At 39.7% G+C, this 23,740-nt stretch overlaps 1 protein-coding gene across 4 annotated transcripts in view; it reads left to right on the top strand.

Moving 5' to 3' along the window:
• The window catches only part of Nfia (nuclear factor I A), a 344,375-nt gene that overhangs the window by 169,216 nt on the left and 151,419 nt on the right, over positions 1 to 23,740 (top strand). For all 4 annotated transcript variants that reach the window (XM_028778787.1, XM_028778786.1, XM_028778788.1 and 1 more), the window contains exon 3: positions 12,726 to 12,791. In XM_028778787.1, the coding sequence (XP_028634620.1) occupies positions 12,726 to 12,791 (66 nt within the window). The remainder of the gene's footprint in view (positions 1 to 12,725; positions 12,792 to 23,740) is intronic.

The following is a 23,740-nucleotide window of genomic DNA, read 5'->3' as shown; positions in this document are numbered from 1 at the left end:
AGAGGGAGGGAGGGAAGGAGGGAAGGAAGGAAGGAAGGATGGAAGAAAGGAAGGAAAGAAGGAAGGAAGGAAGGGGATTACTATGCCACGGAGATGAAAGAGATAGTTCAGCCCAAGGGTGAGGACAGGAGTTCAGATTCCTAGAACCTTGTAACTGCCTGACTGGAGTCCTGGGCATCCCAGAATAAGCTCACTAGTTAGACTAGCTAAATATGTGTCACCCTGCATTAGTACATAAGATAGACCCAATGGAGGATGATACTCATGTCAATCCCTGGCCTGTACAGGCACCTACACATGATTGGAGGCTACCAGTCTAAACACCATGACCCCAGGTGGCAAGAGTCTCCTTGGCTGTATCACAACATACACACACACACACACACACACACATGCATAATGTATACGTACAACCATGTTACATTTTTTTTTTAATTAAGAGTCCATCTCAGGACCCGGTACAGGTGGAAGGGGACTCCGTGAAAATGGGTTGTGATTGGCAGGTAGAACAGCCTGGCTGTGTTTGAAACAGTGATGCAACAGCTTCTGCTTAAGTTTTGTTTTGTTTTTCTTTTTTTTTTCCTGAACATTCACTTTTACAAGGAAAATATATGAAAAACAAGAGTCAAGAGATTGGTGATTTTTGTTAAATATAAAATAAACAGATAAACCCTTTCTGGTTTGTAGAAATCGATACCCACCCACCCACCCCCCTTCTACCACTGGCAAATGTTAGAAAGTCTTTGAAGATAAGGAAACTCCATGAGAGGCTGATAGAAATGGCCACTTAAAGGGCCAGCTGCCCTTCTAAGGCACAGGCCAAATGTGAGGGTCTGAATGGCCCTGGTCGCTTTGGGACTAGCAGAGTCTCCCAGTGCCTTGAACTTGTGATAAGAGCTGGTCGACTCAACCGCTCACAGAAAAGGAGCTTTTTCTCCGAAAATGCCTGAGGGGGTCCATGCTGACTTTTGAAAGGTGAATCAGAATGTATATTATTTTATACAATGTGCAAATAATTAAGAAGAAACCTCCGAATAGACATTTCTCACTAAAATAAGTCTATACAATAATAATTTTAAAAGTATGCATACTGAAAGACTTCACGTGGCTAATCCTTCACAAATTCTTACCATTGTTTGGAAGACAACTTAAATTCATGGTTTTACCGAGCAAGCTGCCTTCCATCCCAGTAACTGAGAGAGGAATGCTTTTCCTCTCAGGCAGCATGAGACAGGAGAAACATGGAGACTGTGTCCTACAGTGAAAACCAGCAGTACAGGAGACTGAGGTACAGGTGGCAGTGAAGGTCCTGTGATTTCTGGTGGCGCTTGGAAGGCTTTTCAGGATTTCAGAGCTAAGTGAACGCGTGTGTTGTATGGCGCAGGTTTGTTTTCCCTTGTTATATGCACTTTCCTACTCTGCATTAACTCACACAGTTTTGGAATTTTATAATCCGGTACAGCTTTGGTGTTATATTACAGTTCACTGGGAGGACCACTGGCTAATCTTCTTAGGATGTTCAGCTGCTCCATGCTAGAAGGAACTTGATGTCTTCCAAGTGTAGTTCAAACATCCAAAGCACTTGAGATTAGCACCATGTGAAGAAACTTTAAAATATTGTACTGCAATTAATTTTAAATAACTTAGCACTGCATATATCAGGGGGAAAAAAGTCACGATAGACTCCAAATGGAACTCCCCAAAGTGGAATGAATTGCCTAAATCATTTGCATCATTTATCATAAGGACATAGAAGCCCAAAATGTGACTGTTTTCACTTCAAGATGAGTGAACTTTGAGAGACTTCCATTCCACCTGTGGTGACACTGAGGCGTCTGATGGAGGGACAGCCATATGTTGTACATTTTTATTATGCGTCCCAAAGTCAAGGAGAAAATTTACTGCTAATGTAGAAATGGAGATCATGTTGTTTTGCAGGTGTATGTTAAAGACAGTAATTCTGAAACATTTTTTTTAAAGGGTTAGCGCTACAGTTCAGTGGTACAGTGATTGTCTGGCTTGCTCAAGGTCCTATATTCCATTCCTCACACAGTTTAAAAAACTACTATTGTCAGGTTAGAAAGATGGCTCAGCAGTTGTGAGTACGTGTTGCTATTGCAAAGCAGTTGGGTTCAGTTCCCAGCACCCACATGGTGGCTAACAAGAGACCCAAAAATCTCTTCTGACCTCCACAGGCACCAGGCATGAAAGTGCTACATAGACATACATACGTGTAAAACACTCATACAAATAAATGAATCCATTTTTTTTCTTTAAAAAAGCAGTGTTGTCTTAAATTCTAAGCTTATAATTCAACTAAGTTTTTTACTAAGTCACTTTCAAAGCACAATAATTTTCAACTGGATGACATAATAGGTCAAGATATAAGGAGAAAGAATTCACTGTTTGTGTGCTTGTGTGGTCAAGGGTTGGCCAAATTACTGAAGATAAACTCTTGCAACTCTTACGTGGGCTATTTGTGATCATTGATAAGGTAGAGAAGAGATGGTCTTTGACTTGCAAGAAGAACTGCATGTGTGTTATTTCTAGTTGTACTCACGATGATCAGCAATGAGCAAGCATCTCGGAACCCCTTCTGTGTCTTGACTGCAGCCAAACCAGCAAAGCAGTTACTGAGAATCTGCTTCAGGTAGAGAACCTGAGAGCTAGAAAGACTGTCAGAGGCCAGAGGACTTCCCTTGGTTTTAGCTTTCCCAACTCAGAGAGGTGAGAATTTACATCTCTAAATGATTGAGTTAGGACCATAAAGTAGCCCTCTGAGTCCTAGAGGGTCTGCCCTAGGGGCTCTGCTTTTCCACACAACGCATCAGCATTGTGGTATCACAGACCTCTCAGTGCCAGACAATCTACCCCAAAACATCCATGGCATCGCCCAGGATAGGCCCAGTTGTATTCCAGAGTCCAGAACACTATATTTTTTTCATCTTCTAATTTCATTTCTGTTTCAGTGGTGCATTAATCCCTGTGTGTTCACACAGTGTAGTATCTGCTGCAGAAAAGGAAAGATATGGAAATATGCAGAGTGCTATGCCCTTTGAAAACTGGCTCCACACAGTGAACGCTTAGAGACTGGTCACTCCCTTAGCCAGTAAGGCACATTATGTCACAGTTTACTTCCATAGTCTTGAGAGTCACTTGTTAGGAGGAGCAAAGGAGGCATAGAGCTTCTCAATCCCACACAGCTACAAGATAAACCAGGAAGGAGCTGAACCCATGTTTCTTTGTACAAAGCCCTCTGCCAAACTGCCATTTCTATGAAAGGGAGGACCCAGATCAGATTAGTGAATATTTCCTCATTTCCTACCACCCATGAAATTGTTATTGCTAGACACAGTCTATTTTTTAACATTATTTTAATAGTTGACACCATTTCCATCAATGCCAATTTTGCAGTCATCACCTAGCTTTTCACCTGTGTTAACTTTGCCTAACACTTTTTGTTTATTAGAAATGATCACCTCAGTCAGCCCTTGCTACTAACAGTCGAGATCCAGACTCCCATAAATAGCACTACTAAGGTACATTTAGTTGCACCAATCTGTAAGGAAGTGCACACAGCTGTGACAGTGCGTGGTTGCTTCTTTACCTATAGCAGCAGGACACAGGATTCCACTGTGAGATGTCACAGAATCTCCTTCACTATTATTGCCTTGACTGACTCAGTTCTTTCGTGGGTCAGTGCCTTACCTTTCCTCATTGTCTGCCCCACAGTGTAGAAAGTGGAAGCTGCATCTTAGGTGCCAAACTCACCTACGTAGGTGCTAAATGGATGGACTGAATGGCCAGGCCCAAAGACAAAAGAAACAGGGCCAGTGTCATTTCAGGAAAAGTGGTCCATTCGCATTTCTCCTTCAGCTGGGAGCAGTGGTGTGAACATGGCTACTCGGCAGACTCTTTGGCTTGCCTCACTGTCTGGTCCCATCTCTCCGCAGTGTGGGAACTCCTACATCTAGGGAGATGGAACCTTTGTGCTTTTCCTGACTGCATAATCGGCAGCTTTCTCATTAAGTGCCTATGCTTTTCAGACAAACTGTTGCTCTTGCCTTCTCTCTCACAGTTTGACGTAGACTTATTTTCTGATCTGGACGTGTTAGGGCCACGGTGACTTGAGATTAGTTGTCTCCTCCCTGCCTGCCATGCTTTCTGCTTGACTGTATTCATTACTCTCCAGCTTTCCTCCCCCGTTCTTCCTTGATAGGAAAGAAAAGACCACAATCACCTTTGGTTCTTGGTCTCTCCAAATTCCTAGGGATCCCCACCCTGGGGGCAGGACCCTCTTCTTCAAACCTTAACTGGACTTTTAGACAGTTGTCATTATCTTTGTCTAAAGGTCATAGCTAAATTGAATAAGAGGAAAGCTGTGTTTTCCTGCCGATGCACAAAGGCAGTATTGACTTCCCTAATCCAGTTTGCTGAGGGGTGAGAGAATTAAATTAGATATCTAAGCACAGAAATTGAGAGCCTTTGAAAACAAAGATAAGGAGACAAGACTGTATTTTCCCTCTTCCTGGGAGCTCTGTGCTCAAGATTTTGCAGGTGTGTCATCTGATCCATGGCTCGCATCGATCAAAACTGTGCCAATGCATATTTAATCAGCAAGGGGACCTGGGTGCATTATAGCCATCATCCCTATATTGAATGGACTGTCAGACTTTTCTGCACGCTCCACCCCCACTCTCCACCCCCACTCGCCTCTCCCCCAGCCCCTCCCCTCCCTTGTTTGGGAAGCCTCCGCATTTTCTGAGCGGCTAAAAAGTTTCTTTGTTTTTAGCTGCTGATGCATACATTGCCGCTGACGAGAATACAAACCAGTAGAGTCCTGATGTGTTTATTTTGTCTACCAGGACAAGCTGGCTACACCAGTCCGGTCCCGCCACAAAGAGTCCAAAGGGGGGGGGGCGGGGGGGGGGGGGGGGGGGGGAGGAGCAGAGAAAAATGCCTTTTACCTCTTCCTGTGTTGTTGTCATAAAGAATGGTTATGTTAAAGGTAAAAGGCAAAAGATTCCATTATAAGTCACAGACATATGAAAGAAATACTTGGAATTATTTTGTCTTAACAGCTCCCTGGTTTTGATACTTAGACTCAGTATTACAGTGCATTTAGTTCACTTAGGAGCTCAGGTTCACCATCATGTCAGAAATCTGGCTCACGTGACTTCAGGAAATCCAAAAGCAGAACGTTTCTGCTTTTGTTTTGTTTTTAAAGATGGGCAAATAGTTACAGCTGGGGTTTTGTTATTGTTGTTTTGTTCTGTTGTGCTTAAGTTTACAAGGTTTTGTGGTGGTCTCTGTTGGTGGGCCTTCTTAAAGTGCAGAGAGCTGGGATTTTTGCCACTGACAGAGTATCCCACGGGGTGATGGACACCATTCATCTTCACACAGCCTGAGTATCCGTCTGCCAGAAGTAACATACCAGGTCTGCTCAGAAGAAAAGGCACAGGCAGCTGTGAGTGCTGAACCGATGAAGCTCAGCAGCAAAGTCTAGCAAAGTGGGCTTGACTTTTGAGGTAGCTTCTTGCTAGTAAGGCAACAAAGATTTCCCTCCCTTGGTTCTGTTTGCCACAGAGGCTCATGGGAAATCATTTGCATACATCTTGTTACAAAGACTTCTATAGCTACTACAGAGACTACTTTCAGGCTCAGACAAAGTATTGCCTGATAAACAGATTTTACACACAGTGTCTGGAATAAAAACCAGCAAGATGAGGCAGACACTTCCATCATTGAAGACACGCCCCCCTTCCCCCAGGTGGGAATCAGAATAAGTTCTTCAGAACCATGCTCGCATGGTGTTACACCAGAACCACATCATGTATAGGTTGGAGTTGACTTTTTTATAAGAGAAAAAAACTTACCTGATGAGAAGACCTGGGTGGCAGAAACATGCTGTTACTTGTGATCTTTAAACTTCGAAGTGGAAAGTTTGTTATAATAATCCTTGCAACCGTCCCATTAGGTTAAATGATTAATAGTGTTCCCATTTTATAGATGAAGAAGCTGGGATACAGGAAGTTAAATTATATAGCTGAGATTGTTTTAAGATACTACCTTTAAAAAAAAATCATTTAACACTCCCTTCAATAATGAAATTCAAGTACAAGAAACTTGGTTTGCACCTGATCTCTAGCACACCCTCAGCAGGGGGTGCCTTAGTTCTCAAACGAATCCGAAACAACGTGTATAAATAAGAACAGGTAAGAGATTAACTCTGTTGTGCCGCACTCTCAATGGATGAATTTCTTTTATGATATGGATATATATGAGAATGCTTCACAATGTATATGGATAGATATTTCTGCTTCAGAAATATAGACGCTGGTTTTCTTCATCTCCAAGTGAATAGAGAACTCTAAGAATCTATTAGTTACAGGGGGAGTTAATTAAGTCCTGACACATGATCGTTTTACATAGGACCCTTGTTTACCTGGGAGTGGGTAGGCAGCTGGGCTGACTCAGTAATAGGCATTCTGAATTAAACCACAAGTTACCATTACATGTCATATGCTCCTCTTTCAGGAAAAGTAAAATTCGAATGGTTATATAGGCATTTTAGTGTTGCTCAGTAATAGATCCTTGTCAAAGAAAATGTGAGAAATTATTTCTATCTTTCCCCATCGCTGACTTCACTTACAACATCACAGGAAAAGATCCTTGAAACCCACCTGTTATGAAGATTGACACTTTAGCGAGTGAGTCGTGTTATTACTTTCAGAGTGAATGAATTCATGGGTTTTAAAGCGAAGACATGACTCACCCTAACTGTCAGCTCACAATAGTTACTCCATTTAATTTTTTTTTCTCAACATGTTAAAACTGCATCATTCCACAGCCTCCTCGCGCACATAGAAGTTAACACATTGAGAGTAGGTGAGGAGACAGTTGACTCACTCCTCACCCTAAACACTCACATCACCGTATACAATCCTGGCTAAACAGATGGGCTTCGAGTACCAGCATCGGTGCCAAAAGTCTAATTCCTGCAAAGTTAATATTTCACAAATTTCTTATTCAGAAAACTATTATAAAAGGAAAAAGTTTTGAGGAAGAAAAATAACCCCGATTACATAGCAGTCTTATGTAGTCCTTGAAAATGCCAGGCACGGGTGTGGCTCCAGCGGATCTCCAGAGCAGCTGGCAGCCCCGGGGTGGTCTGGTGGACCCCTTCCAAGTAGTTGCTGCACAAACACAGCCTTCGCTCTCCATCGAATACAACATGTGCAAACTAGCCAGGTCCCTCTGGAGCTGGTTCTTGCCCACCTTACCTCCCCGTTATGTAAGCCTTCACACAAACACATAGTTCTAGCACACTAGGGAAAATTGTAGAGATCAAATTTTGTATTTTAATATAAAGATAATACTTTCTGTTCAAAGAACCAAGAAGTGTTTCCATTCTAATACTTAAGAAAATGTACACGGCATGGTTTACCCTGTCACATATCTGTTCTAAGAACTAGGTCATTGCATGTTAACTTCTCCTTAGGTGAGTCACAGTTGTGCACATGAGTTTATCTGAAATATTGGTTTGGTTGGTTGTTGTGCAAAAATGATTCTGTCTATTCCCTAGGACTGTTAGTAATATTTTTGTCTTTTCTGCAGTTCAGACTTAGTGATACTATTACAAACTTTTTATCTTTCACCAGACCATGATGGATAGTGTTCTGTTTAGCTGACTGTATAGCGCTCCTCATTGCTTACCTTTGAGCTGTCTCTGCACATGAGACCTGTACGATGGTGCTTTACATTCTCACATAAACATTCATATTTCTTATTATTTCAGTCTTTAAGATCTTGATCCTGTAGAAAAACACAGACAGTATTTCTAACTGTAGTGTTCCAACAATAATAACTTTAATAACAGAAACTGTGGGATAAATAAGCAAAATGTGACTGACATAACCATTTCATCTTCTAGATAGCCTCACTGTAAATATGTCGAGACAGTCGAGCCAAGCACAGTGATTCTTAATCTTGTACTATCCGTCAGAGATATATTTTGCCCTATCCTATATGGATACAGAGATGAATTATTTAACCTACCTCTATTATGAAGTACTCACCTTCTCAAACGGTAAAGACAGAAACTTAACTAAGGTTTTAAAGTTGCTATTGGCTACAATTGTCGAAAGCTATTGTTGATGACAGTCAGAGCAAGCATGCAGCTCCTTCCTTCCTTTCACCCTGGGAACTCCCCCAGCTCTTCATTTATTTTCAGGACAGTGTCCATTTCCAGTCTTTGAGTCTCTTTCATTTAGGTGATGGAAAAGTCTCTTCTTGACAAAAATTTCACTTGGTTTAACTGGACTGGTTTTTCACGTGTGTGTGTATGTGTGTGTGTGTCTGGATGGCTTCGAGTTTCTTCTTACTCTTTCAGTTGGGAAGATTAAAAACTAGACACCAAATTCTAGCAAAGATTTTGCAGGCTCAGCTTTAGCCAAACCATTATGTATGTTGATAGGCTAAAACTTAGCCTGGAGTGTTTCTCTGGAGGTCAAAATTTGTACTTTCATGGTCCATAGACTTGTGTTGATATTGCTCTGGCTAAGTGGGAATTCTGTTGGTACATTTCAGGGGGAGGCGGTATATTACCCTGTGCCTGCTCTGCTGTACCCAGTTCTTGGCAGCAATCTTAAGGCCTACAAGGCACTCATCAGTCATTGGAGAACACATGACTTCTCTTTCCTTTGTACATCTGAGGATGGGAAATGTTCCTGCCAGTGGACAATTTATCCTGTAACATTTCTTAGGCCATCTGAGTGTTGAACAGTGCTCTGTGCTCACAGTTCACCAAGGTGCTTGTCTACAGCCTCTTTCCATCAGGCAGAGTTTCCAGATAACCCCACGTCAGGGAGTGTGTGTCTCACTTTCCCTTACCAGCCCCCAACAAGGCGCATACACAGCAGAGATGCTGGCTTTCCCATCCTTTGCTTTCGGTTTCTGAATCCCACTCCTCTTTCTCTGTGACTATACACTTTTCAGAGGCTCGCTGTTACTGGCAGTTGCCCATTGTTAGGAAGCTGAACGAGAATTGGGAGTTTAAATCGTGAGCAGTTACTGAACTCTGCAGCTGGGCCAGGCAGTCTGTCAGAGGGGCTGGAAGCAGAGCAGAGAACTCCCTGCAAGAGCCTGAAATCACCACCACACAGCTTCCATCAGCTGCATCAAAAGCGATGTGTGCACAGTGGAAGATGGATCAGAGGGAAAGGGATTAGTTCTAGGTCAAGGACAGGGGAGATATGCCACCTTTTCATGAGGTTTAATTAATATAAAATATAGAAAAGTGACACCTGTAGTTTTCCCCCCTCATCACTTTCACCACATTGACATGTTTTTGTCGTCCTTTGCATTCTGCCAAAGAAGAACTCTGAAAGGGAACAGGGTTAAGGTTTTAGGAACTGAATGTGTGTATAAGCAACCCAGGTTCTCTTCTTCTTGTACAAGTCAGAGGCACAGAGACCAACATGTTGGCATTAGGATTTTTTTTTATTCTTTCTCTGGCGATTATATTGAGAGTGGACTATATCTGAGTACTGCAGCAAAATAGCTGCAGATGCCATAAAAATGCATAGATAAATGGCTACCAGTTCACTTAAGAGGTCTTAACCCAGCTTTCTATATGCAAACCCTGTCTATTTTAGTTTTAAATGTATGCTCATACATTTTTTAGAAACCCAAAGAAATATCGCTTTTCAAGGTTAGATTGATGTTTAAGGTCCATTAAAGCAACAAACAAAAAATCCTCAGTTATAGAGAAAACAGATAACTCTAATGTACTTTCTCACACCAGCATTCTAACTCTATCAGTTAGATACGCTTTAAATAATATTCTTGTCATTGTAAAATACAGCTTTTAACCAGGGGACTGTCGAAGAAAGCCACCATTCTGATATACAGGGGTTGGGAACTTCCTGTATAAGAGGGCCATCCTATTTTATGCAAGTGCATTTGTTTTGGGGTTTTTTTTTGGGGGGGGGAGGGGAATGTTGGGGATGTCTAATTATTTCAAGTGGCCAGAAATCAAACAATAATTGTCCGAAATAGAAATACACAAAGTCTTTTTGCCAGGTCTCCAAAAAGTATATAAAGGAGAAAAGTAAAATAAGTATTTGTTTTGATAGTGTTTTGACACTAGCGCTGAAGAGGACTTCCATTTGTATCAGTTGTGTGTGGATAGAAGTTAATTTGTAATTCTGGTCATCTGGTTGGCTCCGTACTTAACGGCATCTGTGACCTTTTCCATTTGAGAAAGGGGCTGTGTCTCCTCCTCGTGGAACAGCACCAGGACGGGTAGAGAATAATTATCAAAAGATTTAGGGCACTCGGGTTTCATGTAGAGCTTTGGCTTCGCTGGAGCCTTCCTGGGATAGAATATTTTAGGCTGACGGCCTGGGATGGTAACATTCTTTGGGGTTTGAATAAAACTGAGAATTCATGCTCCGTTCCATTTGGCCAGATGCCTTTTCTAGTGTTTGTGTCTCGGTGTCTGACGGATGCCGGTGCTGGGACCCTTGTAGAAAGCCTGAGTCTTTCTGTACCACTCAGTTTCATGATACTCTTCTGCTTACTTTTCTTGGCTTGAAATTTTAAACTAGCTTTTAAAATACCTCATATTCAGCTCTTATTGCTTTTATTTTCTGTTTCTCTAAAGATAGGGTGATGAAACAAATATGAACAAACAAAAAGTGAACCGAACAAAGATGTCTACTTCCTGGTTTAAAAAAAAAAGTTTTAGGATCATTATTCCCATTTTCATTAATATTGATGAATAAATATTTAATCCCATTTTCAATTGTGTATCTCAGTTAATTGACAGAAAAGATGCTGTCCACTGATTTATGGAGAAGCATTAGTTATAAAGATGTCACACCTACAGAAACAATTTGAGCTAAGGTATCAAAACATTTGTTTGTATGGTTTTAAGGAAAATGTTACATCTGGTAAAAATTTATCAGTTTTGTAGTATGATCAAAATTAATTTCTTTAAAATAAATGTAGATATTTTGCTTTAGTTTTATGTAATGAAAGGTTCAAGATTTGTTTAGAATAAAAATAATGATGGTATGACTCTCCTAAAACACACTGAAATAGTTTTGAAATGTTTAACTTGTAATTTCTAATGAAAAAATAGGATCTTAGAAAGAGAAGTAATTAGCTATATTTTAGATGGTCTATTATAATACTCATTTCTGTGAATTCATTAGAATTTCAAATATTATCCCACTATAAGTTTAGCTGCTTTTCCAAGTTTTAGGCACAGGCCTGGTATTTGTCTTTGCAGTTCATTCTGAAAGGGCTTTTCTACAAACTTTTGATACATTACAATTTCTGGTTTTGTTTATTGTAACAAATAGCAATTGTCACAGTATGAGAAAAATTCTTTTGGTAGAGTTAAATTTTTAAAACCACCTCTTTATGGCTTCTGATAGTTTAATTGTTGACCCCACCTAATTTTATGTTGTATTTACCAGTTTAATATTGTCTGAAAATTCTAAAGTAGACATAACCCTTCTTATGATTAAGATATTCATAATCTGAAAGTTGGGAATCTTTTAGTAGCACAGATTAACATTTCTAGGTGAAAGGTCCTTGGGAGTACCACTTCTTTGTGCAGTCTCTCTAGGAAAGACAAGAGATGCTACAGCTAGGTCTGGGTCCCAGAGTCAGCCACCCTTTCAGTTTGGTCAGGGTTATATGCTGTAACTCTTGATTATGTATTGGCTTTTTGTTAAGAGAAAGTCAAATTAAAGATGGCTGATGCTGAACCTGTGACATCAAGGTAGACGTTAGGATTCACCCTTTTGTATATAGAGAGATGTTTTACATTTTTTATTTCAAATAATTATTTTTGTCTGTTGTCCTGAATCTCTGAATTCTCTTTGAGATGTGGCAACTGATTTTTTCTCTTTTCTCCCAAACATATGACTATGCTTGCTTCTTATTCCATGAGATTCTTTTGAAAGTTCATTTTATCTCATTCTATAAGTAAATGTTATTTTAAGTTATCATACTTAGAAATTCACCCAATAGAAAGAATTTTTTTAATTAAAAAAATGTCTTTTTTTTTAAAGAAATCAATTCTGTAAATGCTTATAAGACTCTGCTTTTACTAATAAACTCGTTTGGGATTTCCAGATGCCTCAGTATAACAGGAAAACATTTACCGGTGAAGGAAGCTACAGCCTAGGAAAACCTTGTCTGGGCTACTGCTTACTTCCAATGCAAGCGCTAGAACATTGGGATTTTGGAATTGAGGGATGCAAGTCTGTGCTGTTGTCTGGGTTGCTTTCTATACAAGCTTCTAAATAAGTCCTTTATTATCATCAGACTCAAGCATCTAATATGTATAGTGGAGGATGAAGCTGTTATCAGACCTCAGTGTATAAATAATGAGGAAGTGAGTTTAGAACCCTCTTTGCATTGGAGAATGGTTCTGGAGAGCTTCAGTTACTGACCCAGCACAAAGGAAACTACTGGAGGTTAAAAATAAAAAAAAAAACAAAAACAAAAAAAACAAGCATTTGTGCTAAACCCTCCTGCACACACCCCTACCTACAACTCTTTTTCTGTCTTTTCTCCATCAATCCTGTCAATTTTTTGACATCCTCCTTCTTAGTTCATAGGCTGAACCTTTTGAGAAAGTCTGGCACCTCTGTTCCACTTTCTCTCACAGATCCCGTAATTTTGGCTATATTCTTTATGTTTTTCAGATTCAAGTCAATCTGAAAGTCCCAGCCAGCCAAGTGACGCTGACATTAAGGACCAGCCAGAAAATGGTAAGTTTAGCATCGTTCTCTGTGCTTCTGTCTCAGAGTCCACAGGGGCCAGCAGCCAAGGCTGCCCTGTGGACGCTCACAGTAAACTGAGGATTCACAGAGAAAACTCAAGAGGAATCCTGGCAGCCCCAGCCCCCACCCCAGTCCCTCTCTATGAAGGCCCTCACCAGAACATTTAACTCTCTGGAAATGTGAGAGGAGGGTTGGAGGCACCAAGGCACATTCTTGGGCAGCGTGAAAGAAGGACCACAGACTTCCCATGTCATTTTATAATAGCTCCTTTGAAAGTGGGAAATGCCCAAAGATACTCACTGAAGATTATGCAAGGACAAGCAGTCTTCAGGATAATTTAGAGCTTAACCCTTTGCAAATTGTCTTAAGAAAGTACCATATCCTCAAAGGCTTTTCCCCTATAAATTGTCTAAAATAAAATAGCAAGAGAATGCTAGGTCCCTCAATTTTATAAATGGAGCAAGCCCCTCACTTGTTTTCCTCTCGTCCCTTTCCCTGTCTGCAGTAGAGGGGATTGAACCCAGAGCCCCGGCATGCCAGGCAGGTTCTCTGCCACTGAGTCACAGGCATGCCAGGCAGGTCCTCTGCCACTGAGTCCCATCTCATATCTATGTGAAGTTACTATTATAGAAATCTTTCAAAGAATGAAAACATACTTTATATTTAACAATGCCTTGTGAAATATTCCAAATTTATGACATACACCGAAAGGATGAGAAGCAAAGTTATAGGTTGTAATATTAGGTTGAGCAAGACCACTCATTTAATAAAAATGGCAGTCTCTATCATAGGCCAATTTATTGGTATCTTGTAAAATCCTCAAATAAATGACTAACCTCTCAGGCTATTTGTTAATTTATCTAAGTATTCACCCAATACTGAGGATTTTAGTATTACCTTAGTGAAAATTAAGTAAGGTAATAAATACATTTAACGTACTTGCCAAATCTCTTTCAATGACTTTATCTTAAATGAACACCTATGCTACTAGTGTTCAGGATGCCCCGCCCCCATTTTCCTTGCCTATACAATGCTATCCTTTTTATTTTTCATCTCCTGCTGCATGAGTGAGAATTCTTCTCTTCTCCTCTCCTCTCTTCTTCCCACTCTTTTTCTGTTTTTCATTTTTTTCCCATTTTGACCTCCAGTTTGTTATCTGGAAAGGATACATAAAATGAATGATTTGGTATTGTGTGATGGAGGGCTCACCTGACCAAGTTAGAAATTCTATCACTAATCGTTCAGAACACTTTTTATCTTGTTAATTCTGGAAACTCTCTGTTGCAATTCTCCACTGTGATGGTAAATATGAACTGACAGTTCCTCTTCTCATCCTAGTATTTTGGTAAGATTTCCTTTATCTTTTTTCTTTTCAAGAGGCAGTTAAGAAAGATTGGGAGATACCCCCAAGATTAAGTGTGTGTGTGTGTGTGTGTGTGTGTGTGTGTGTGTGCCAAACAGCTGCATATTAATTTTTGTTGGCAATTTAAGTAGCAATATCTAGAGATTTGCTTTATTTTTGGCCTGGCTGCTGATGCCTTAAATGTCTATTTTTCATAAAATCTATTTGTACTAAGATTCCTGAAGTTGTGTCCAAAGATACTTTATTTTTATCTTAAAAATTGGTAAGCTGTAGGGTATGTGGCTCACATATTTAGGTCTGGATACCACTCCAGCAGGTTGCGATTCATCTGTCTTCATAAAATGGCCGGCAAGCTGTTCGCATGCAAATATAAACCGAGGGGGGAGAGGCCTGGCACACCTCTCTGGAGCTGCCTGCAATACCAAAATTGCACATTTTCCATCCAAAAAGCATCCCACGACTCAGCCCGGTGTTTAGGCCAAAGGCATGGTGATATCAGCCAAGTTCACTTTTAACTGGGATGACTTGGTGCTACCTCAAGGATTCATGAGTATGAGTTCAAAGAAGTGAAGTGTTTGTGTCCAAGAGATAAATTAACAAATTCCTACTTTTCAAGAGTCAGTGGTTTTTGTTGTTGTTATTTTTAAGAAAAAGCAGTTGTATCTTAGCCCTCTCTACTGGAAAAGGTTAGCATATTCCTTTCTTCATCTGCTCTTTGTCAGCCTCACCGATCATTACAGGAAGAAAAATATAATTTCTTTTTTTAAAGACACATAATTGCAAAGGGAATGAGTGATGGTTTGGGGGCAAGGTGTTCGTGTGCGCTAGGGTACCTTCTATTCTTCCTGATTGACTGTGTGTCCGTTATTGCCAGCCTGTGAGCATGAATTGAATGTGAGTTTTTGAATGGTTTTGTTTTGAAAGCACAACCTCTTATAGGCATATCAGTTAAGCTCTATGAAGTTTTGGAATCTTGCTGTGTGATGGCCTGACAGAATCTGTTCTTCAAATGAAGTGGAACGCATTGTTCCTTCCTTATTAATTAGCACACACAAGAGAAAACAAGCTTTTTCTCCTAGGTCTCGAGAAAGGTAATGGGAAGCAAATGGTAGTCCCAGTAAACCTTAGAGAGTGAATAAATGGTAACACTCTGTTTCACCTATAGGTATCAGCTAGACCATGCAAATCTACCTACAGCCATTAGGTAGGCTATGCAACTGTACCTACAGCCAGTAGCTATCCTATGCAACTTTACATATAGCCATCAGCTAGGCCATGTAACTCTACCTAAAGCAAATGCAACTGGCTTTTCCCACTGTAGCCAGTCTTCTGTGTTCTGTAGAATTGTGTTTTCCTTGCTCATACCCTCTTAAGACTCAATCTCCAGAAAACACAAATCTTTGAGCAATTAGAGTAGTAGATGGAAAAATTTTAAGGAATTATCTGGAACCCAGAGATAAAGTACCAATTCAAAATTGATATAATCTAATGGTTAAAACTGCCTCTAGAGCCATACAAACCTGTGTTCAAATTAAATAGTAGCTAGGTGAGTAAAAGAGTTTCTTCCATACACTTAATTTTCTTGTAAGCACAGTAGAAATACTAAAAGGAACCTATAACACAAGTATCGAAGTGAGTGTAGGTGGGAATAGTATAAGGCCTCACTCATAGGAAGAGTCCAGAGGTTCTTCAGGTAAGGCTTGCTGTAAATACCCACACTATTCAAGTAGTGGAGTCCTGGGTCAGAAGGAATCATGTCAAAAATAAACCAGAATTTCCAGAGCCATTTTTTGTAGATAGCCTCTTAGATGCCTGGCAGTAAGTTCCTTCTTAAGTCCTACAATCCCAGAGTAGACATCTACTTCACTTTAGCTATGGCCTCAATCCATTCATCATCCATGAGCATAAGGACTAGTGAACAGCAGAAGAGATTCAGGGACCTCCAGGAATGTGTGTTTCAGAAGAGAGGTGTCCTATGAAGTAGAAACTCTGCCTTGATTTCTTTAAAAATATTAGCTACGTTTAAAAAAAAAAAACCTGGGGTATAATCCAAGTAGAATCTGTGAAATACTGGAAATTGTGTTGGGAATATAGCACAATGGTGGATCACTTGCCTACTCTGGTGAGGCTCCATATTCAAACCCAGCCCCATGATAAAAAGAATAAAGAAAAGAAACCAAAAGAAGCAAACCAACATTAAATGAAAGAAAATACCCCCCCAAAAAACCCAAACAACCAAACCAATAAAAGCCTATGAACTGACTAACTCATGACAAAATCACTTGAAATAGGTCATACACACCACTCAACTCTTCACTTTGAACACAAACATACAATGCAAGGGTATTGCTTAATAAATAGAATCAGTATGTTGATAAATGTTGTCAGTACCCTTATATGTTTTGTATATTTCTTCACTGTTGAGTTGCCATAAAGGTTTTAGGGAGGAGGAGCGTCTCTGGAGAAGTTGGACATATCCAATTTGTGTTCCCATAGGCAGAAATATCTAGAATTAACCTGTTGTTTCAGAAGCCAAAGCTACAGTGAGTAGATCAAGCTTAGCTGTCCCAGAGCATGTGTAGTTAGCATGGGGTCCATTTGAAAAATCTAGGGCATGCAGTTTAGATGATGCTTCCACCTCCGATGTATCCAGTTCATCACTAATGAGAGCAAAGTTTGTGAGATATCATTTCTACTTAATCAAGGTCCCATTCAGTTGGACCATAGAGAATCAGGGGCCAGTCAGCACAGGCAGACCTCAGACACATTCCCCACTGGGTCTGACATCAGTGAAAGCACCCAGAAGTAAAAATGGGCAGGGCAAAATTCCATTATTAGAAAGAGAAGAGCTATCTATGTTCATCCCATTCACCACAGTCAGCCAATAATAACCATACCTTAGTTGTTATTGATAGTGAGAATCCTTGTAAGTACTGAGGTCGTTTTCTTTGGATTCACTGGTGCTTGCTTCTATGTAACAGCTCTATGATGTTGCCACATTGACCCTCAGATGGGCCTCTGCAATTAGAGGAAAGCCATTAATCATGACACTTGCCCTAGATTTTGAAATTATGCAGCTCTCCCTGCCACCTGGAATATTGACTCTAGCTATTTTTTTTTATTTGTTTGGTTTTTGACTGTGGTTTTGATGTTGACTAATTTAATTTATTCCAGTCCCATCTCAAATTGTGAAACTCATCATCACTATTAAATGTTACTAGACAAACAAAGAATCAGCTGATCTTTCCTGTAATTGTTATTACTTTATTAGTTCTCATTTTCACTAATTTCTGTACATAGTTTGAATATTTTAATATTTTCCAAACAAGTTGTAAGGGTACTGACTTCCTAGCTTAACATTTATATGTAGATATACTTTGCAAGTTGGGAGTAAGATAAGAAAACTGTAAATTTCTTTTTCTCTTTTGGAAAAATTTTTTTTAAATCTGGTAAATGTTCTTATACAAAGTCAACTTAATATTTTCTTTTCTCTACTTCCTCCACAAATATGATAGATGTGTTGCCATATTAAATCACAATGTTAATAACATGGAAAAGTCAGAAAAGTCAATTATTTCAACCTGAATAAATTGTGACTGCAGGGAGGACTTCTTCCATGAGAGGCTATTTTTGATGAATGGGTCATTTTGGGGTCATTTCAAGAACTGAGAAGGCAATGCACCCTTCCAGCTTGCATTCTTCTGGGAAAGCAGGAGTGGTCTGGCACCATTGAGTTGTAAAGACAGCCTATCGATGTTTCATAATTTGCATGACTTTCTTTTACAATTACCTAGCAACAATTATTCTCTGAAGTGTTCTTCAGAGAACCCTGCAGGGACAGACACAGTAGAGTGACCACCAAAATAGCTGCAATAACAGTAATGATCAATATTCTAAAATATGTAAAGGCCTCAACTCAGGGAGACATTACAAGCCTAAATGCCTGCTGGTTTTCAGCTCTATGTGATTAAGTTCCGACTGATGAATTTTCAGCAAGGCAATGGAGCCAGTCTCTTCTCTTTAAGAGACCAGGGACTAAACCATGGCTTGATCTGAAATGAGAGTTTGAAACATGATGAATCCTGCGTTCTTATATAACTTGAGCATGTGTGGCCCATTGTTGTCTCCTTAGAAGTTCCTCTAGACTTCCCAGTCTTGACTTAGGAAATATGGGTAAGGCAATAGCATGGCTGAGTTTACACACAAGCCAGTGTGGAAAGCGGGGAAGGAGTCATGCAAAAAAAGTAGCTGTATCCTCACACACTGTGAACAATTTATTGTCTACACACAGGATACCTCTGTTGGCTAATTGCCAAAATAGGGAATGTTTTAAACCCCCATTCCCTGATTTTTTCAGATTCCAAAATTGAATAGCAAGTGATCTCTTTTAGATATTTCCCCACCCCCATGTCTAACTTCTTATGTAATTACAATTATTTAATTACAGAGGGAAGAAGAGAAAAGGGGTTTTCTTTTGGTTTCTCCAATTTGTTTGCTCCTGCATCTCATCAGAGACCCAGGAGTGCCCTTTTAGTGGAACATTCAAAATAGGCAAGTGTTTGTGATTTGCATGGGATTGTGCAAATGTAGACCCATAGACCTGGAGTCTAGCATTTGAACTGAAGTAAGGTGGTCTTCATCCAGTAAGTGTATTAGAAGATTCACCTGCTGCTTGGTTGCAGCTCCATCTGCTCTTGCTGTTCTCCCTGTGACCACAGCCTGGAGCTAGCACAAGAAGACCTCTTGACAGAGATACCTTTAAAAGGACCACTTCTGATAGCCACTTCCCCGTATATACTTCCCCATCAATCAAATAGCAGCATGGGGAAGTATCAGGGGGCAAAGTTGGATTCAGGAATAGTGTATGAGCCTTTCCTGCCACAAGCAGATCATTTCTCATGTGTCAATTGAGTGAATGAAAACTTTCTTATTTTTAATCATGCATGTTACTTTTTGGACAGAATAATCCAATTATGGATACTAGTAATAAATAGAATGTAATATGAGTAGTGTATTTGGAGATTCAGGATCACTAATCCAGACTCATTAGTTGTCTGCCAGAAAAATTCATGGGACCACAAGGCTCTTGGCACCTTCTCTCACTCACTCTTCCTCATTCTTTTTCTCTCCTTTGGGTTCGACTCAGCTCCTGGCAACTCTGTTTCCCTGGCATGAGTTTATTGTTAAGGAACTCTACTGGGATGGCTCCAAAAAGGTGGGAGGAGGGGTAGCATTTCCTGCAGAGTATTCTGCTCCTTCTTGGTTATTAATTTCCATACTTGATTGACTTTAGACCAAAGGGAGCCAAGGAGTCTCATGTGCCTTGTCCACAGGCATCATATGGCAAAAAAACCAAAGGGAGAAGTGTAAAGAATACCGCAGCAAGTCCAAGCCAGAGAGGAATAGCCCACCACCAATGTCTCCACACAGGAGACAGTGTATGCTTAGATTTCTGTAGATATTTTACAACCAGAGAGCAAGCGAGTACTTGTTGCATGCTCAGAGATGAGCAAGAAGTTTTTGAACAGGGCATGTTAGAGAACAAGAAGCTGACACTGAAAGCCAGACACAATCATCTGTGAAGGAAACATCAGCCACGTGGTTTGAAGGCTCACTCTTCATTTCTCAGAAGCTATTCAAGGGACAGTCTTCAGGGTACATTCAGACCATATACTTAAGAGTGGTGAGCCAACACAGACATGGTTCAGACGTCTTGTTCCTGAGAACTTGACAGCCTAGAAAGGGAGCAAAAGGCAAGATTCATCTATTCAAACATCAGATATTTGTCATGTGCATTCTAAGAGACAGGCATGATTTTAGCCCTACACAAATCAAAACCAAGTCCAGCTCTTAATAATGCTTACCTTCTTGGTCAAGAAGATGACAATAAACTGACTAATAAGCATGTAATATGACCATCACTGTTAAATGCCATGAAGAGAAGTAAAGTCACATGAGGATGTGTTGCTATTATACAAAGGCTCACTGGGAGGGCCATTGTGATCTGTTGCCATTTGAACTATAAAGCCCAAAGATTAAGTACTAAAGTTGGCTATTATTAGGTAGTTCTATTTTTAGTAGAACAGGGCAGCAACAAAGCAGGCTCTGGAGTATATGGCACATGGAATAGACTTATACACAAAGTATTTATTACTTAAGCCAAGTTCTGTACTTTAACTGGCAATTAGTTCAAATTCTATACATACCCTGTAGAGGTTGCAGAAGTAGCCATCATAGTGATGTGTAGGAGGTTTGATTAGGCTGTGATGATGTCACTGATCACCAAGGGTCAAACCACTGGAATTGAACCACTAAAAAATGAAACTTGAAGAGACTACTTCCAAGTTCTCATGACTTTTGGTCCATTGCCCAGTAGTTGTTTTGGAACAATGAGCCAGTTGTCAGGTGCTGTCAATAGGTGCAGTAAAGATAGTTGAGAGTCATTCAACCTATGAAAGTAAGCGGAGAAGTTTAATCACTGGGGTATCAACTGAATCCTTATGTGAGTCACTGTTGAGAGAAAAGCCAAGTACATTTTTTTTCAAAACATCTTTCTATTAGCAGACTATTTGTCTCATGAAAGACAGTAAATATAGAAAATTTTTCAAATAATAGAGCACTGGAAAATTCTACTTTGAGAGGTAGAGTCAAAAAAGACATTTCAAGTAAGCTGGAGCACAGAAGACTCCATGCTTGCAAAAAGGAAAGCTAAATCTGAGGAGTTTGTTTAGAGAGTTAGTTCCTCAGGACTACTTTGCTTAGATCGAAAAATAAGCTTACCTGAAGATGTTAGATTAACAGAGTCGACCCCTTTAACATTAAAATGAATAATGCCACAGATTCAAGAGAAGCAGTGTTCAGAAATAGGATTAAATTCTTTCATGATTTAGGAGTAAATAATGTCAAAAATAATCATTTTTGTTTTTATGATCATAGCTCACACTCATTGAGGGCATTTGTATATCAGGGTGTTCAAGTTCTCTAAGTACAATAGGTTGTGATGGAATTCAGTGTGAAAGACATTGTGGAGGGGAAGGGAGCACCTTCAAACTGCAATATAGCTCCAATGCCTGGGATAGAGAGTAGTGGTCTACTGGTTTACATAGGAAGAGTCTCAGATAGCAGGGACTTTCTAAGAGAATTTTGTCTGGAACAGTGAGAGTAGTTGAACCAAAGCCGTCTATTTAATTGTTGTGTCCCTGGTGCAGGAATGGGCCTGCCTCAATGTCTTCCCTCTTGGTCATTGGCTGAGAACACCCTGGAGGAAGAGCAGCTTCCAGATGTGCTAGGTGTCCTGAGGGACAGCAGCCTGGTTGTCAGGCAGTGATGATTGTCTTTGTAGCAATGTTCTAATTGACTCATTTGAGACAATGTTCTAAGAGTTCCGCATGTACGAGCATATTTAATCCTATTTCTAAAAGTGGATGCTGTTAGTGTGTTCTTTTACAGATGAGGACACAGAGAATTTAAATTATTTTCCCATAGCCAAGTATTCAAAAGTCATTCCAACTCACTCCAGCTGCTGTCCAAATGCTTGGCCATTTACATGCTATTGTGGAAAGAATGGATTTCAAATTTGGCTTCATAATGTATTGATTTATAATGTGGGGCAAGTAATTTAAACTCTTAGGCATTTGGTTTTCTATGTTAGAACTTCCCTGGAAAAATGTATTTCGTTGCTGGTTTTGGTTCTAACAATGTTAGTGCCTTTAGCTTCCTGTTTGTTTCTTGGTATGGATAGTCCTCTCCTATCTCACTCACCTCATCGTCTTCCTGGAGATCTGCCAGTTTTATTCAGGCAGACACAGGAGCCATATTATGTACTTAAGTAGATAAGTCAGTTCTGTGAGTACTGCGCAGATATATATATATATATATAATCACACACACACACACACACACACACAGTGCCAGTACTTGCAACTAACTAGTCCTAAGAGATATTCAGTAGAGTAAAGCCCCTTTGCCACCTTATTGCCTCATGGACATGAAACATCTCATAGTTGACATCTTGATTTTATTTTTGGCAAATAATATTTTATGGAAAGTATATTTTTACTTTTTATGAACATTTTTCATTTTTTGGAGAAAGTAAAAAAATTATTAATATAAGTTACTTTAGTGGACATTTTAAAATAGTAAACTAACTTTTCATTTTATTTTCCTGACAGAGGTCGAGTTTATCAAATGAGATTTGTTTTAAATCTTATATCATGTACTGTTATGTTTCTTGCATGGGATAAAACAATTACAATTGCCAGTAAATTTTAAAGTGCTTCAGTTGCAGAAGGTGGAAGAATGTAGTTTTATTGAAAATAAAATAAAATGTTTATTTCCAGTCCCAATTTTTTGAACAAGGCAATAGGAATTTTCACCTTACCTCTAATTTCAGGTTTGTGAATTATTTAAAAGAATTGGTTAATTCTCCATTTCCAGCAAGCAAGACCAAGTTCATTAGGAGATCTATCCCTGGCGAGTCCCACATTTACAGATCATGTTAACTCCATGGAGAGGTTTATCTTCTTTTAAAATTGCTAATGTTGTTGAAACTGAAAGCTTTTCAAGTGAATGTCTTGTTAGAGCCTTGAAAGCAAGGAGTGAATAATCAAGAAATAATAGACAAACACGTACTTGCCAGGTAGAGTAGCATAGAATATAGCCTTTTGCTTGTGATTCTATTCTGGCTGACTCAGAAGTAATAGTTTGGATTTATTAAAAAAAAAAAAAGTAGGGGAAAGAAGGATTTTCAGTTAAGAGAGATGGTAAATGAACTATTTTCAAAAATAGTCCATGAGAGAAATTCACACAAGATGTCCCTGATCATGAGAGACAGACCAGTTTTGAGCAGCCTTTAACAGGTGCCCAGAAAAGCCAGGGAGGAAGGGCTATGTGTAGATTGCCCATCCTCTATACTGTGCCTGTTACTCATCTTCTCCAAGTATGTCTCAGGCTCAATTTCATCCAAGGAGACTTGAAGGAGGACCATGTGCAAGCCAGGAAGCACTTCTCTGTGCAGAGGATCTGAACATTTAACTCTGCTGTAAAAGCAAAGCTTGGAACCTGATCATCGCCAGGTGCACCAAATGTCTCGGTTCAGAACTCAGCTCTTTCTATATGGGATTTTTCTGCACATCTCCTGGGCAAGCAAGAACACTATAAATTAAACATTATAAATTTAAACACTATAAATTGTTTTCAGTATGTTATATGATTTATATGATTTAGCCATAACAGTTCTAGTGAAAGACACAGAGGACAACAAAGGCTGAGGAGCATGTTCATGGTCAGTAGCCAGTAAGAGACCACATTTTGTTGCTATTCAGAATTGGGAGAGCTTTGAGATTAAGATGGTAGCTTGTAAGGTGCTTTGGAAGCTTTTGAAAGGCTTGTACTTAGCAATGGTAATAATATCAAAATAGGGAATCCATCCTTCTTCCAAGTGATCTTAACCACATCTACTTATTAATTTATGTGCTATTCTGAGTGCCAGGCAGAAATAAAAGTCAGACACAATCAAGTAAATCTGTGAGAGAGAGAGAGAGAGAGAGAGAGAGAGAGAGAGAGAGAGAGAGAG

The sequence above is a fragment of the Grammomys surdaster genome, unplaced genomic scaffold, assembly GCF_004785775.1.
Source record: "Grammomys surdaster isolate TR1022 unplaced genomic scaffold, NIH_TR_1.0 341, whole genome shotgun sequence".
NCBI lineage: Eukaryota > Metazoa > Chordata > Mammalia > Rodentia > Muridae > Grammomys > Grammomys surdaster.
The sequence above is the reverse complement of the archived record's forward strand: the minus strand, read 5'-3'. Positions and strand labels throughout refer to the sequence as shown.